General features: G+C 37.8%; 1 protein-coding gene across 3 annotated transcripts in view; it reads right to left on the bottom strand.

The window, feature by feature from the left end:
* The window catches only part of CRY2 (cryptochrome circadian regulator 2), a 45,516-nt gene extending 30,301 nt beyond the window's left edge, over positions 1 to 15,215 (bottom strand). Inside the window, exons 1-4 of one of the 3 annotated variants that reach the window (XM_087951289.1) lie at positions 14,941 to 14,957; positions 9,828 to 9,898; positions 9,378 to 9,486; positions 2,517 to 2,659 (exon numbers count right to left, since the gene is read on the bottom strand). In XM_087951289.1, the coding sequence (XP_087807415.1) occupies positions 2,517 to 2,659; positions 9,378 to 9,486; positions 9,828 to 9,835 (260 nt within the window). In that variant the 5' untranslated portion in view covers positions 9,836 to 9,898; positions 14,941 to 14,957. Of the gene's footprint in view, positions 1 to 2,516; positions 2,660 to 9,377; positions 9,487 to 9,827; positions 9,899 to 13,137; positions 13,376 to 14,940 lie in introns of those variants that run through there. The other 2 variants (XM_087951287.1, XM_026671273.2) reach the window with 2 other exon arrangements.
* Between the last annotated feature and the right edge of the window lie 1,924 nt (positions 15,216 to 17,139).

The following is a 17,139-nucleotide window of genomic DNA, read 5'->3' as shown; positions in this document are numbered from 1 at the left end:
GTCCCGGAGTTTTAAGCCCAGCCTTTCCAGAAGAGACTGAAGCACTTCCCACTTCTGGAGGCTCTGAACAGCTCATGGGAGAACTTTCATTTTGAATGATACCTAGAATAATGGTGAAGGAATCTGTTTTCAACCCATGAAATCAAGAAATAAACTAATATATAAAGAATGAAGTCTGTCTCAATGTGCTAAAATACACTGTCAAGCCCGAAATTGACATAAGTGAAGCCATTTTAGTTAGTCTTAGTAAATATTCTTTTTCTTACTTTCTCTATGGCAGTCATGGGGGGAAGGGTTTCGGGCATGACACATTCCTAAGGGGGGAGGAGTGGAGATAAAGAGAATGTTTTGGCTAGGTGATCTTTCTTCCCGTGGGAAACGAGCTGTCCGTGTTTGGGCCCCTTTCGGTGGAGATTTATGACATCAAGCAACGTTGAATTACTTCTATTGAAGAATGTGACTTTTGGGGGTTATTTCTAACTTGTAATATTGTAGGGTAATTCCGGGTTGTGTCAGATCTGGAATTACCATGGAATTACCATGGAATTTGATGCTTTTCTAAATAAAAGAAATATTTTTTGAAGACGGACTTTGTTCTTTTCTTTTTAAATGAATTACATCAATGATTCTGGAAGAACACTGACAGGATCGGTTCTGTTTCAACTCTGGCCTCTCATTGGGCAAGACCTGAGGCGTTCCTACAGATTTATTCAGAGCACATTATTCCCAAGGTGGGGTGGGGATTCAAGTCAGATGAGCACCAGCTGGAGCCGCCCTGCATCCTTTGTTAGTGCCAGCCTTCTGTCCCAGAGAAATGAAAATATTGGGAGCAGAGTACAACTGAACATGTTACCGCTAGCTCTGCTCCATAATGTCTTGTGTTCTTATATCACCCAGCTACTGAATGACGCAGAAGGCTGGGATTGGCTCTTGGCTCCTATCCAATTCTCCACTGTTCTGTCATGTATCTAATTGCTAAATTGCTTCTGCTTTTTCCACACACACTTCAACTTTGAAAACTGGCACAGGCAACAACATTACTTCATATATCTTCCTATTGAACCATAGAGGTGTTTGTGTTCCAGTAGACTGTTCACATAGAGCAGGCTGGAATTAAAGACAGGGAAGTAGACAAGCCATGACCTACAGCAAGGGTCTTCAAACTTGGCAAGTTTAAGATTTGTGGACTTCAACTTCCAGAATTCCTGAGCTAATATGACTGGAGGAGGAATTTTGGAAGTTGAAGTCTGCAAGTCTTAAAGCTGTCAAGTTTGAAGACCCCTGGCCTACAGGAATTCCATCTTGTGGTCCAGTCACTCTATCCAATAGCCTGCAATTTTAAGTGCAATCTGCTACATCTGAATGGCCAGGGCAATATAGATATATGATTCGTACACCATAAACCACGCTATCTACCACCATAGACTCTGCTATCTTTCTTCATGAGCTAGTTTGAATGATTTGCATTCCTTGGCCTTTTCAACACTGAAGGTAAGGCTGTCCAGTCAGGAATGATTCAGGATTGCACATCCTTCCTAACATGACTAATATTTGGTCTCACACATTCAGTAGAGCAGGGGTTGCCAACCTTTTGGACCTCAGGGACCACCAAACTCATAATTTTAAATCCCACGGACCAGAGACCCTGGGAAAATCCCCAAGTCTCCAGAAAAATTCCTCACCCAGTTTTCCTACCGATCGATCATTCTTTATTTGGGATCGCAGGATATTGTCTCTAGCTCCGTTCTCAGGGGGAGCGAGAGAAAGAGAGAGAGAGAGACACACACAGAGAGAGAGACAAAGACAGAAACTTTTGGGTTCATGCAAGGAAAGCAGCAGAAGTCTTTCTTTCTCTCCCTCAAACTCCACCAGAAATGAATCTTTGTGAGACTTGTTGCGCTGGAGCAGCATCTTGGAGCAACACTATGGGCATCTTGGAGCAGCATCTTGGATGGCACTATTAATACCGACCCAGAGATAGCCCAAACTGACACTATTAAACTTTTGGTTTACTAGGGAGTTGGCAGCTATGAAGTACAGGATATGAAGCATTAATTGCAATTTAAGTGAAGAATGCTTAGGATGGATCAGATTGAACATGACGGGCAGGCCATTGAAATCCTATTCTACTTCAGCGTCCACTATTCTTTAAAAAGGCATCTTTTCCTAATAGCAACATGCAAAGTACCTCTTCTTTTCAAACATGCCTGGATTTTAGTGGATGGCAAGTTTGCAGTAGGTATAATTTATGGTACTTGTATTTATAGACATAACAGACTTAGTTTGCATTTTATAAATATAGAATTAACTTCTTATTCTTTTCTCCTCTGTCTCAGATCATGAGAGTTTGCTATATATGCAAACTGGTAACTTCTTTATCTATAGGGCCATAACAGAAAAAATGAAACCCTGACCCATTTTATGAAAAAATAGTCTTCCAAGTCATCTCCTGTAACAATCCACGGTTTTGTTTTGTCTTCCCCTTAGACATGCATATAAAGAGACTGGTATCTTACCTATCTAGGTCATAAAGGGTGTGTGAATTCTCTGTTGTCACTTCTACTCCTGCTTCCCTAGCCAATTTCACTATAGCTGCATCTCTCTCTTTTCCAAAAGGCTCTGAATCATATTCAAAAGTGAGATGGGTTACCCCCCATTCCTGTAAAAAAATAAGAAAATATCAGATAAATACCAATGCAGATCATTAAAATATGGTGGTAATGGTCAAAACAAAATAATGACAAAAAGCCAACACTAGAACAAGGGAAAAGATCCTTTTCTAAAGATTTGCAAATAGTATGTTTTTCCCCCTCAAAACTCTCCCATGACACTCCCTTTGTTTCTTTTTTATAATTTTTATTAAAGATTTTTTTAAAAAGAAAAGAAAAGCTAATGCAAACTATATAAAGTAAGAAAAAGAAAACTATCGAAGAGAAATCTAAAAGTGCAAGGGGGAAAAATAAAGTAGAAAAGAATGAAAAGATGCAAAGTGGTAGCTTCTAATAATCTTTGCAGCTGTTATAAATACAATTATATATTTACTTCTTACTCTTACAGTTTAACTTTTTTTCTATGATCAACTATAAAGAGTTAGATGTATAATAATCAAAACCACAAATCATAAGTTCATTTTTTTTCTGTTTTACGCAAAAACTCCATAAGAGGTTTCCAATTTGTCATAAACATAGATACTGACTTTTCTCTAATCAAAGAAATTGATTTAGTCATCTTAGCAGATTCCTTCATCTTCAACAATCATTTCTCCATTTGAGGATTGCTGAATCTTTCCATCTTTGTGCATACAATAATCTCACTGCAGTTATGTGCAAAAACAAAGTACAATGACTTTTCCCCCAACTGTTTGTCCATCACAAAAGAAAGACTTCTGATCTCAATTCTATATCAATCTTTAAAATCTTCTGAATCAGTACATTTATTTGAGTGCAAAAAGTTCTAGCTTTTTCTTATGCCCACCAAATATTGTCTTCTTCCTTCATATTTCCCATATAAATTTGAAGTACTTCTATACATTCTAGACGATTTCTCTGGTGACATACTGTATAACCCTTTTAAACAGTTCTGAGCACCTTTCTCAGGTTATTCCTCATGCATCAATTTATCATGTCACATTGAACATTAAAGTTTAACAGCAACTTTAACAGAAGTCTGTGAGATGAACCAAAGACTTTAGGAAGTTTTATAAAGATTTGAGGTCTCAATGTGTGTCTGTTTAAAGAAATGGTGAATATTCATTTTAGCATTCTAAGAACAAACTTCATTTTAAAGCAAAAGTGCCTATTTAATCGAAAGTAGTGATAGTTTCTATATAGTGGAGAGCCCTTCCATAAATATGTAGAAGTCAATAAATTAAAATGATCTAAAAAGATCTTCAACAAGTGTGCAAGATATATAGAACCTTGGAAGCATAGGAGTAACAACATTCTAGAATACTCAATTCATTGCCTGACACAGCAGCTTCCAAGCTCATACTGAATACTAAAGATCTGTATACAGGTATATATATATGTAGAATATTGGAATGTTAAATAACTTTTTTTTAAATAACTTGCCCCAACCCAGCCCAGCTCAGCCCAACCAAGCTCAAACACATATACGCATGAGGGTTAAGCAGCCTGATACTCTTTTGCACTACAGGTTCCACAATTCCCTGTCTCTAGCCATGTTAGCTTCAGCTGATAGGTAATATCTGGAACATCTGAAAGATACCAGCTTGTCTGTCCCTGATCTATCTGATGCAGATTGTTGATGGGGATAAGTGTCTTTCCTGTATCACTAATACAGTCCATGTTAATTCTTAAAGGCAAGCCAGAAGCTTTTAATTCTAAATAAGGTGTCAAACTCACGTCATCACAGCAGGATCACATGGTGAATCGGGACTTTTCCCCTCTACACTAAACCGGGCCTGGGCGTGGCCAATGCATGACACACCTGGCCTTTGGGCCGGGAGTTTGATAGCCCTGATCTAGGACATATGAGGTGCCCATTTAGCTCCACCCACTAGCCCAAACATTAAAAGGGTTAACAGAGAGTGGGGGCTCCACTCTATAACTCTGATTAAAAGAAAATAAATTCAGCTAGCGTATGCGAGCTTATGATATCAATGGTTGAGGAAAGCTGAGTCATATAATGATGAACCTGCCTATTTGCAAATAAAAAGTAAAATTATGGGGGGAAGTTAAAAAAATTGGCCTACTTAAGCCATTAAATGCTCCCAAAGGATACTTCCAATATTGTAATAGATACTTTCCACTATAGAGCATGAAAGCATCTCTGAGGCCATCAACTACCCATAAACATGGGGTCTTTTAGCTTTCTCTAAACACTGAGGAAAAAAAAAAAGAAGACAATGTCTTCCAATTCCAAACAATTACTGTAAGATTCCTGTTTCAAGCTTAGCAACAAAAATCCATTGCAGTAGTTTATTAAGTTCCCATTTTTAAGTTCATCTTATCAACATGTATTAAGCATTGAGTAATATGGCCTGGGCCCCCAACAGAAGCTCACTACATTGGAGTAGCTGATGGGATAGAGAAGATTATCTCCCCCAGGCTGTCCATCATCTTGGTTTTTAATTTTAATTTTTAACTTTTTATTCTACTTTAATTGTTTTTTGCACTTTTATTTTTTTATGTAAGCTGCCCAGAGCTTCTGTATCAGTAAGAGGAGTGAGAGTAGTATGGCATCGAAATCCAATAAATAAATAATATAAACAAACAAACAAATAAATATATGAACAATGTGAACAATGCAGTTCTTTGCACCAACAAGTAAAGATAAGCAACATGTGGTTTTCTAGACAGGAGCTCTATTACAGTTTTTATTATCTTTGAATGCATCCAACAATATCTGAAGTATCAGTGATTGCCTATCTCTGAAATGTAGCAAGCAACAAGGCACAGAAGGCTCATCAGACACATATCTCATCAGCTTTTCTGAAATGAAGACTGCCTGTTTAATTTCTTCCACTGACTGCCAGTTTCCTATGTTCTTAAAAGAACATTGGATTAAAATAATCTCTGCTAAATGGAGAACCACTTTGGGAGATAAACAAAGAAACCCAACCTTATTGATTTTTCTGAATCTTCTACTTTTTATTTCAACCAGGGCATCTTATTGGATTTCTCTGGGCTGAAGTTGGAAGCATGGTATTATGTGGATGTTGTCCTACTTAATGAGTTGATCCTATAGCACTGAGCGATGGAGTGATATAAGATTCCATTCCATCCCCCATGCTATTTATGAAGCCACCAGGTAAAATCACAGGGAAGTTCAACTGAGGCACGATAAGTAGATTAATTACATTCACTTCTATTTCTTCCTGTAAGGAGTTAGGTGAGACTGTGCAGATATTAGACCTTTGGCTTGGCTACTATTAAGCCAGATAAGGGACAGTCAAATGAGATGAAATGCTTACAATGTGGAGTAACTAGAAGACACTAAATGAGAGATAATCTGGTCCTTTTTAGATAGGTACGTCTAAAGAGTACACATAAAGGAGGATAGTCTTAGATCCGCTTTTGTAACTGAAAGCTGAGCTGACAACTGCTTGGATTATGTTTATCCAGTATTAACTACCCATTTGTTAAAATTATTCCTGTCTTTGCATTCCAGACTGGGATGCTTTGGAAATGAAGAATACTTTTTGTAATGCATTTATGTGAACCTGCTCCAAAAGCCAACTTGAAAATTGCAGCTTGAACCAACATGATTGACTGAAGCTTATTTTAGTTCTCAGCAGTTCCCTTCTATTTACATGACTCATTCTTTGCACATACTGTATATAGTGTGAAGTAAATCAATACTGTATAGTCAATGATTTAGAGCAGTGGTCAATGATTTAGAGCAGTCAACCTGTGGTCCACAATGTTGTCACAGGGGAACCACAAAGGCTTGAAGAAATGTTATGATTTAAATCTTGAATTAAGTCTTGGGGTCTGTGGCCATGGTCCATGGCCACAAAAGGTATTTAAAGGGAGTCCGTGGTGAAGAAAAGGTTGAGAACCACTGGTTTAGAGTAGCATTTCTCAGTCTTGGCAACTTTTAAGATGTGTGGACTTCAACTCCCAGAATTCCCTAGCCAGCTTGTGGAGGCAGTTGAAATTCACACATCTTAAAGTTGCCAAGGCTGAGAAACGCTACTCTAAAGCATTAACTATACAGTACTGATTTACAAGGCTGAGAAACACTGTTTTAGAAAATTCAAATGCAAGATAAAAGATTGCAAGAACATTTCAGCCCCGTCTAGCTTTTTGAGCATGTTAGTGCTCAAAAACATTACCCTGACCAGCTAAGTGCATATCAGTCTTTATTCTGCATCTACAGAAAAAAAACACCCCACTTTTCAAATATATTCTAATATCTTCACCATCTCAGCTCTGCATGCCTTTAATGTACAGAAATACTCTAAAGAATCAACGGGAATGTTGCTTACATTCATGTGGAGACCAAACAATAGAAATACATTTTATAGTGATGCAAACATACATATCTACAAATTGCCCTAAAGAAGCTCTGTGAAGTAAGTACACATATTCAATTAAACAGCTGCAACCACAGATGAGGAACAGTTGGGATGTGTATTGACTTCTAATTAACACCTTTACATCCTTGCAGGAAGCAAGGAAGGATACAAGGGAAAGGGCTGGGAGGCAAAATGTAATTACACTTCTTTCAATTTCTTCACATAATATAAATAGGTAAGCATGTATGCAAGATACCGGTAATATTTTAAGGATTCTGGATATATTGCATTGTATCTAGTCCACAGATACAATTCAGTACAAGAACAATGTATTTACAGAAAGTTAAAATTTTCATCAATGAGTAAGAAAAAAGGATGATCTAATTTTTTAACCCGCTCATTTACATGTTTCTTAATCAAACAAATGGCATCATTAAAGCCCCTTTTTCTATTACTGGGGATCAAAATAATCTTTTATAACCTTAGCCAGAATTAAAGTTGAGCAATTTTGAACTATTAACAAATGGACTATTTCAATAACAAATTTGAAAAAAAAGCCTAACAAAAAAATATAGGAGTACATATGTCACAATGTTAAGTTAAATTCCCTGCTGGGCTTTAAAAAAACTCTTATATATAAGAGAAAACATAAAAAGTAGGAACAGGAACACAAAAATACTGATGTCATGGTAAATATTAAAATTAGTCTGAATGGCTTAATCCTATCCTATCCCCAACAGCAGCTCTCAAAGTGAAATCCTAAATTCCAATGAACTCTTTTTATTATACAGAGAAAGACTAGTAGGAGAAAGTATTTTTCAGGATAAAGTTATAAGAGCCAATTTTTCTACTTTTGCAAAACGCTAAATCATCAATTTAAAAGATATCAATCCAGCGGATTTTGGATTCAACAGACAGAATATGTCCATACACTATATGGTTCTGATCAACCACATATTTACCTCATGATATACTGTATGGCTCTGTCCTACATTAAATGCCATGCACCGTATTATATTTGCATAAATTTCACCTACCGTTTTATGCTTGTATAAATCTCACATACAATTCTTTTAATGTGTAAAATCCCTTCTGCCATTCATGCATGCATGTAATATACAAAATGCACAACGTTCACAATATACTTGTGCATAATGCGATTCCCATTTTCCACATGTGTAAAAAGCCCACTCAGATTTAATGAATGTTCTCTCTTTGACAAACACCACTTCCTCTCATAGTTCATTAAATCAAAGATTTACAGTACATATGACACCCACACCTATTTTCAGATATAACATGCCAAAGAATGGATCTGAATCAGTTTACCACTGAAAGAGGCAATGTGGTTTCTCTAAAGATCTTAAATCCCCATCATTTCTGATAGTATGTAATGTTAGCTAGTTTGACGGGAGCAATTATCCAGAACATCCCTATAAACCCTATTATATTTTACTTTGCCATATAATAAGAATAAATTAGATCTTTTGTAACTGAATAAGCCTTTTTCTAATGGAAGGAGAATAAAACACAAGTCAACTGACGCCTTTATCGCTGAAAAGTACTGTATGCAGCATCCCTAAAGGCTTGAGAGAATTAAGCAATCATAGCTAATATTACCCAGATTTATAGTTTATAACCAACCCATTACTATTGGATAATTTTCAAATTCTACATCAGAAGCATACTAGGAAAGATGAAGGGAGTGAGTTCTCGGTTCATTTCCAACCTGTTACTATTGCAATGTTATTAAAAACATTTGCTCCTAGGCTTTTAAGACGAGAAACTCTGGTAGTTTATACAACTGTGTATATATGCACTTAGGAAATTTTTATTTCCTTTTCCTCTTATTTTTTCCTCTGTTCTTATGATTTTGTCTAGCCCCATCACAAAAATAACATAGCCATAACTGAAAGGTCAAATATTTAGGCAAACTGTATCTATATGCTAACATGAAAATTAAATACTTACGTTAGGCAGAATGAATATTTGAAAGATTATCAAAAGAGCTTTTAATTTAATAAGAAAAAACCTTTTAACTCTGTTTAATAAAATATTAAATGTTTAGTATTTACTATTTTTAAAATAAATTTAAAAATAATTCCTTTTTGAAAAAAAAATACCCATTCTAATATACTGGTGAAAGCCATTAGTAGTATTTATTTGAATGCAACTACACAAAAATCATACATCACCTCTATTTATGAAAACATGAAAGGGAACAGCTGGCCTATATAGAAGAGCCATATTATTATAAATAGATAGCATTATTTTAATTCAAATCCCAAAATAACAAAATATTAGCATTCGCAGTATAAGTTAGATTTATTTTTCAAATTATAAAAGCAAATTATTTCTACCCAAGCAGGATTTTCAGATGTGGTTATAATCTTACTTTAAAGAGTCTTGGAAAAACATCAGTTGGCTGCCCTCGTACTACAAATAAACGGGAATTAAGTTTTCTTAAACTGTTGTCCAAATCTTCCAGAGACTGGAGCAAAAACCTAAAGAGAAGAAACAAAATGTAATCAGTAACTGTATCATCCCTTTGACCTAGAATAGGTTATAAATCATAAGTCATAAGAATTACTGCTTTGTAGTTGAAAAGTATAATAACAAATCTTGAAAGCCTGACTGATTCTGTCACCCTCCTATTATTCTAAAGAAAATCAAGGCAGGGCAATCTTGAGTTTCTTGCTCATCCACTCCTCCCTTTTAAAGCTAAACTGGTGTTTGCATAACAAATGTTGAATACCATCTTCAAGGCCATTTCTGTACTCTTCTACAAATTGTCTAGCAAGGCCCAAATAAGAAATTCTTGCAAACACACCTTCTTTTTCCATACCTTTTCATGAGGGAAAAATGTAGAAGGAAAGGGTAGAATCAAGTGTTTTACATGGTAAGAAGGTTCTCAATCTGAAACTATGTCATAAAAAGTACTTCAGTGAATAATACACACACACATATACCTAGAAAATATGGTTAACATGAATATGATCCTAGAGTTGAGAGCTTATTGATTCAGTTGTCTGGCCTTTTTAATTTATTTGAGGGGTCTCTGGCTCCTGGCATGAAGGTAGGATACTAGAATGGATAACTAGCTCAGCATATAACTTGTATTGTAACACAAGAATATGTGTGCATTTTTTTTCAGTGAAAGCCTACACTAGGTCTTTGAATTATATGCATAGAGCACTTTCCAAAATATAAAAAATAAAACCCCTGAATGAGTTCAAGACCAAAATTAAAATGGTGTAAATCAGTTTAAATTTAGGTCAAAATAGATTTTTTAAACTTCCATAAAACCTGGAGTAATTGGTTGGTTCTTTAAGTTCCCACAGGTCCTCAAAAAAGATGACAAAAAGCTTTATTTTATTCCACCTAATGATATTATCAATACCCACCATGGTTAGCTACAGAAAATCTGTCCATTGTTACATTAGATTTTCTTAATTTATATTCCCATCAAAATGTTCTTTGCCATTTTTGCAAATAAAAGGCTGACTTTTAAGCTAACTGTATATAGAAGTCAGGAACAAAACCAGAGGCTAAGGGCATATGTATATGCAAATTGTCCTGTGTGAATGCATGTATCACTGCAAAATTGAATTTTTGATTTATGCAAATTATCAGAGAAAATAGAAAAATATTTGTGATTTATCCATATTCTGTAAACTAGAAATGAAGGACCATTTGCTGAATGCTACAATTCTCCATGCAAGCAGCAAATACTACTACATGTAACCTTCAACTTAAGACCACAATTCAGCCCACAATTTGGGTTGTAAACTGTTGTGGTTGTTAAGTAAGATGCCCATGTGATTGCCTTGCTCAATGACCACAGTCCCAAGCTGCCCATTGTGATCATTAAACCAGGTGCCTCAGGGGGCAGGGGAGGCCACAGTGCTGGTACTCAATGTTTCTGAGACTCTTTCTACCTTTGGAAACCTCATGAGACAAGCCCCAGCCCTGGAGATGTTTCCAAAGGCTAGAAGGAACCTCAGAAACACCATGAGAGGAATACCAAGCCTCACAAGGCTTTTTCTAACCTTTGGAAAATAATAATAATTTTAAAAAAAATCAAAATCACACGAAGCATTAGTACCACTTTATACAACCTGAGATAATGCATCCATTTTTGATCACCAGACAATGAAGATGATGTTAAGACTTTGAAAAAACTGCAGGGAAGAGCAACTAAGATGATTAAAGCCCTGGAGACCAAAACATATGAAGAATGATTGCAGGAATTGCGCATGGCTAGTCTAGAGAAAAGAAGGTCTAGAGTGACATGACAGCAGTATTCCAGTATTTGATGGGCTGACACAAGGAAGGTGGGGGTGGGGGGTGGAGTTTCAACTTATTTTCCAAAGCACTGGAGGGCAGGACAAGAAACAATGGATGGAAACGAATCAAGGAAAGAAGCAACCTGGAATTAAGGAGAAACTTTCTAACGGTGAGAATAATTGACAGCTTGCCATCAGAAGTTGTGGGTTTCATCACTGGAGGTTTTTAGGAAGAGACTGGACAGCCATGTGTCTGAAATGGTATAGGATCTCCTGCTTGAGGAGGGAGATGAACTAGGAGATCTCCAAGCTCTAACACATTTAATTGGCTAGCTTTCTATGGTAGCCGTGCCTTGCATCAGCTCAGTATGCTTAATCATAGAAAATGAAGGTAAGTGCATAGAAAATGAAGTGGATTTGTAAGGTTAGGCCAAGGGAAGACCAAAGCCTTCCGGAAGTGGTATGGAGAAGGGAAAGCCCAAACCTTTTGCTGATGTGATGAGGCAGGAGGAAAGTCCATACAACACTAAGCCTAGTCAGTCAAAGCCTCCCGGCCTGCAGTGATGGAGAACTTGTAGCGCTGCCATAGTCATAAAGTGGATGTGCTAGAAGTGCCCAAATTTTGGTCCACTGACTGCAATGGTAGAAAGTTCAGGAGGGGTTCGTATGTGCTTTTGTTCAGCACTGTCATAATTGTGAATGGTTGCTGAATGGGCGGTCTTAAGTTGAGGACCCCCTGTGATCACTCATAGCTATTTCCTTCAATGGAAATAGAGTTGGAGAACTCAAGTTTTATGGCATTGGTGTTCTCCTAAGTTTTAATTTTAATCAACAAGGATGACAGGAATAAGTAAATTATGAAATACTGAACAAAAAAATCCATTAATTATATCCTGCACAAGTCATTATACTCCTTTCTATATTTTAAATATGAACATTCATTGTTTATTCCAGATGTTAACCAGGTATTTGCTTCTTGTGATATTTTTCTTGCTATTTAAACTTTAAATCAACTACATAGACTTTTCTTCTGGCAAAAAAATGCAGAATAATCATGTTCCACCTACTAAATGACTAATCATGTTCCACCTACTAAACTGGTATGAAAGAGCTAACCCATCATTTACGCCCAGAATTTCATATGTAGAGACCCAATTAAGAGTATACTGAAAATAGCAGAACTAGTAGAACAAGTATTATCCTAAAGAAAGAAGGCAAAATCACACTACAACTGTTAGCAATGAATGAGTGACTTCTATTGCTGCTCCATCTCTCACTTTCATTGGTGCAAAACTGGGAGATGACTTTAAAATGTGGTGGTATTGTGTGATATAGAAAAGACATACTCCTGTCTAGAAATTATTTCCAAAACTATTCCAGCTTAAAACAAGAGGTTTTAAGAGTATGTATCAGTGGATAGAATTCATTTCCAAGTAAACTGTTTATAAGCCTAAAACTATATAGAATCATTCAGTAGCTATGTATGGTGTTTAACTGGTTCACACACAAAAAGTAAAAGCAATGTGCTATATTTATACCCTGCTTAATTGGCTCTTTATCGGAGCTGCTTAAATGTGGCTCAAAATAATTTAATGCAGTCTACTAAGGACAAAGAAACAGGAGTAGCAGGTAAGTTAAGCATGCCCAAAGCTAGTAACAGAACAGATTTGGGAGGAGAGGGATCTTACAGCTTAGATCCAAGCTACTTATAGAACTAACTTCTGCACATCCTGTTCAGCAGTTATTTTAGGTCATCAATGGGTTATCTTTCCTATGTCTTGTATGGATCCTTTTAAATCACTACCACATAGTTGGCAAAACCAAAAAAGCAAGAATGACATAGATTTCAGAAGGTAGTTTTAAGATTACCTTGAGATACAGAATCTTGAAAAACATAAGAGGAATTTCTCAGCCTTAGTTATAGTGAATTAAGGAGAGCCTCTTCAAAACATTTTTTCTGATCTGAGATGCCTCTTCAGTGATGAAATATTCAGACACACTTCCCACAATCTTTCATACAGAGGGACTAAATATCAGATAGGTTTTCCAAGTAAATAATTGAGAAAATGCAGGTGTGGCTCTTTCATAACATAATTCTCATACATGCAAATTGTTATTCTTTCCTTATGTGTCACTTTGAAATCTGTTGACATCTAGAAGTCAATAAATCAAGAAACCAACATTGGTGCATAACCTGAAGATCCAGGGACATATGCAGCCTTAGAAAATTCTGGATACTTATTTTTAAAATCGAAGTTAAATTTAGCCTGGCAGGAAGGAAAATACTAAATATATGCCTAGGGAATAATCCCATTAGCTGTGTTTAATTTTAATTACATGTACACTTATAGGGTATTAAAGCTTTTGTAGTGATTGAAAGGGCTGAGTGTGGAACATGGATGGCAATGAAATGCTGAGCATTTAAGAGAATCTTGTGCACTCCTGGAATAAGGGGATATATATCCGAGGAAAACTAAAGAACAACATGTCCTGTGACAAAATACATACTTCCTTATATGAATTTCAGTGTTAAAGTATTACAGGGCTCCATAGCCTAAGAGCCATTAAGCTACAGAATCAAGCCATCTGTTCAATGCAGAAACCAAAAACAGAGCCAGTTTGGTCTTTGGTTAAGACAGCAGGTTAGAAACCTGGGAATGGTGAATTCTAGTCCCACCTTAGGCATAAAAGCCATCTAGGCCACTCACTCTTAGCCCAACTCAACTGACAGGTTTGTTGTTGTGAACTTATTGTGTTGCCTTCAGTTATTTATCAAAATAAAGGCAGGCTAAATAGGATGGATAAGTAGATCTGAAGCATCCCTACCACAGAACTGCTCAGCTCCCCTATTCAAACAGGCTAAGCAAAGTTATATCCCTCCATCTCTCAAGCTTATTTGATTCAGGTGTCAATGAAGATAAGGGTTCCTAATTCTACTGGTCCTCTGATGTCTGATTTCCCACAGGAAGCAAACTCCTCTTCTGTGACCTCTTTGGACAAGCAGCGGACCGGGTAAGTGTCATATTGCGCGGGCTTGTTATTTACTTCGCAGTGCTGCTCTCCTCCAAGCGAACCATCAACAAGGGAATGCTCTTCAGCTCATCCTACCTACACGGTTCTCGTCACGTGAGCCAGAAGTTGGTGAGGGTCAAAACAGATCACCAGTAAGTGAGGCAGGAGGGGAATTTATAAGGCAGCAGGGTCAATTATTCATTCTGTCATAAAATCATTACCCGCCCTACTCCCTCTCCCACTGCCCACAGATCTCTTGTCCCTATTTCATTTAATCTTTTCCTACTGAATCGCAGCACACATGACGCACCTTCGACCCCCTCTCAAATCTCTGCGGTAGGTGATAGCAATAGCACTTAAGACTTATATACCGCTTTATAGTGCTTTACAGCCGTCTCTAAGCGGCTTACAGGGTCAGCCTATTGGCCCCAACAATTTGGGTCCTCGTTTTAGCCACCTCGGAAGGATGGAAAGCTGACTCCACTGGGAAGGAGCTGCGCGGCATGAACGTGACACTCGTGTCATATAACGCGCTGGTGGCAGAGCAACCTGACCCGCTCCAACCCTGCTCTCGAGTCCCGCCACCCCCCACCCTACCCCACCCACCTCCTCAACTTGGCGGATGCGCAGGAGTAGTACCGGCCGACTGACTCCACTCACCGCCAGCGGTTGATGCCCACCGCGGAGGACAAAGCGAACCAGGGGTCCAAGATGAAGATGCAGCGCACGGAGGTCGGTTCTCGGATAGCCGCCTGCAAAGCAGGGTTGTCGTGAAGACGCAACCCCCGTCGGAACCAGTGCACGGAGCAACCGCCGCGGGGCGGCCGAGGGACCGGACTGGACAAAGCAGCCATCGCAGGCGCAGCCACCACCGAAAAGGCAAGTTAGACTCTCTACACTGCCCGGCGTCTAAAACCCTCCGCCCCGCCCTTTCCTGGTGAGACCAGCCACTTCTTGAGCGGCTGCTCTTCCTCCAGTGAGCATGCGTAATACCGCACCCCTCTCTCCGAGAGCTCATTGGCCGCCTGAACTTTATACGCGCATACAGTATTATAACTTGCTTGGTTGTCCTCGAGAGCCGCGGACTGCGGGGAGGTGTAGTAAGGTGTAGTAGTAAGCTGTGTGTCAGGAGGAGGAAGATTGGATTAAAATGGTGCCACGGGCGTGGGACGTAGGTTGAATTGAAGCCTCTCACTCAAAAAACATTCGTTTTTGTTTCCGCAGAGCTATCGGATCGGAATAAGGACGAAAAAGGCTGAAAGCAATCTGGACAGCTACCAGAGGGCAGCGAGATATTCAATCTTTGTGTACCTTTGCATGCCTTTGCGTACGGTAGACCTGTAACCTATCGCACGTCCGGATTTCTGCAGCCCAGATTTAGCAGCTTTGCAAGAGAGGCTTTCTTTCATTCAGGGATCCTGGAATGATTGGAGAGTCAGGCGCCCTCCGGAGCCTCAGCTTGTCTTATTTTTTTCTTAAAGAAATGCTTGGAATTCTTGAAAAATGTGTCCAATAATTACTTCGCTTTGTTTGCTTTAAGTGGAGTTACTTTCAGTCTTCCCCCATAAGTTTAATGCCTAAATTTTTTAAAAAGTTCTCTGTGTTTATACACCGTTAAACAAGGGTTTGTTGAATAAACTGCAGCTGGATGAGTTTGTATGGCATAAATCATAAATATGCTTTACAAGAAGTCCAATCCAGTGCTTACATTCTATTTCCACTGCTTGTACATGGTAACAATTTGTTTATGATACTGACACTTGCAAATTAAAGGTATCGATTTTCTGTCAGTCTTCAGCACCTTGTCCTCAAAAGTATATTGTTTATGACATTAAAATCAGGTTTTCAGATATTACATTGGTGTAATATCATTTATGTAATCTTAAAAATGCTACTGGTGGCCATCATAACATCCTGTAGTCTTATTGTGATCAGTACCTACAATCTGCTCAAAAGAGGCCTGAGGAAATGAGTTAATGTAGACTATCCTGGTGGTTCAAAATATTTGGAAGGCACCAGATTAGGAAATTAAATGTAATTCATATCTTGATTAAAATATAAGTTGTTTACTTCCTGATAAATAAGATTGCAACTAGGTTGGAAGAATTAGATCTCGTAGTAATGTTATGCATATATGAAATGATACAGGCTGTATTAGAAAAGGGTTCCCTGTCTCCTACTGTGTCTGGTACACTATTTGTCTTTCACTTCCTCTTATAGTTCCAATATTGATTATAATTAGTCCCTGTTGGGCAAGAGAAATTCTGGAATCTTAATTGATGAATATGATGCACACAATACATGTGCATATGTAGAGAGAAATAAGTTCTTTATGATTCAACCAATTCATTCTGAGATGGATTTATATTTTGTCTTTCCTCCAGGAACTCGAGGTGATAAATAAAGCACATTTTTCTCCTTTCCCCCAACAAAATGCTGTGAGGGCTGAGAGTGACTGGCCTAAAAATCAAACAATGAATTTTCACTGTGGAAAAAGGTCTAAAATGCAAGTTTCTAACAACTTTTAAATCACACTTCAGCATACTCTGTGTTAGGTTAATTACTGAGAAGAGTCAAAGTCAAAACCCAATTGACTCTGTACAAATTAAATCAAGAAAGATCAAAAAATCAAGTGAAAGATCAAGAAATCAAGTGGAATAAAGTGAATGGTGATAGCATAACAAGCAAGTTCTTTTCAGGACAGTGGGAGGCTTAGAAAACTTATGGAAGATCTAAGGACACTTTCATATGAGCCAGAAGCCCTGTTTACTACATCCATGTGTCTATGTACATTGGCAATACTGTACAGCATATTCCATTATATATGATACATATTCCTCCAGTTTAGGGGAGAGTATA

This window comes from Notechis scutatus, chromosome 1, assembly GCF_049901735.1.
Source record: "Notechis scutatus isolate UNSWTSFEM ecotype Mainland chromosome 1, rNotScu1.2, whole genome shotgun sequence".
Taxonomy (NCBI): Eukaryota; Metazoa; Chordata; class Lepidosauria; order Squamata; family Elapidae; genus Notechis; species Notechis scutatus.
The sequence above is the reverse complement of the archived record's forward strand: the minus strand, read 5'-3'. Positions and strand labels throughout refer to the sequence as shown.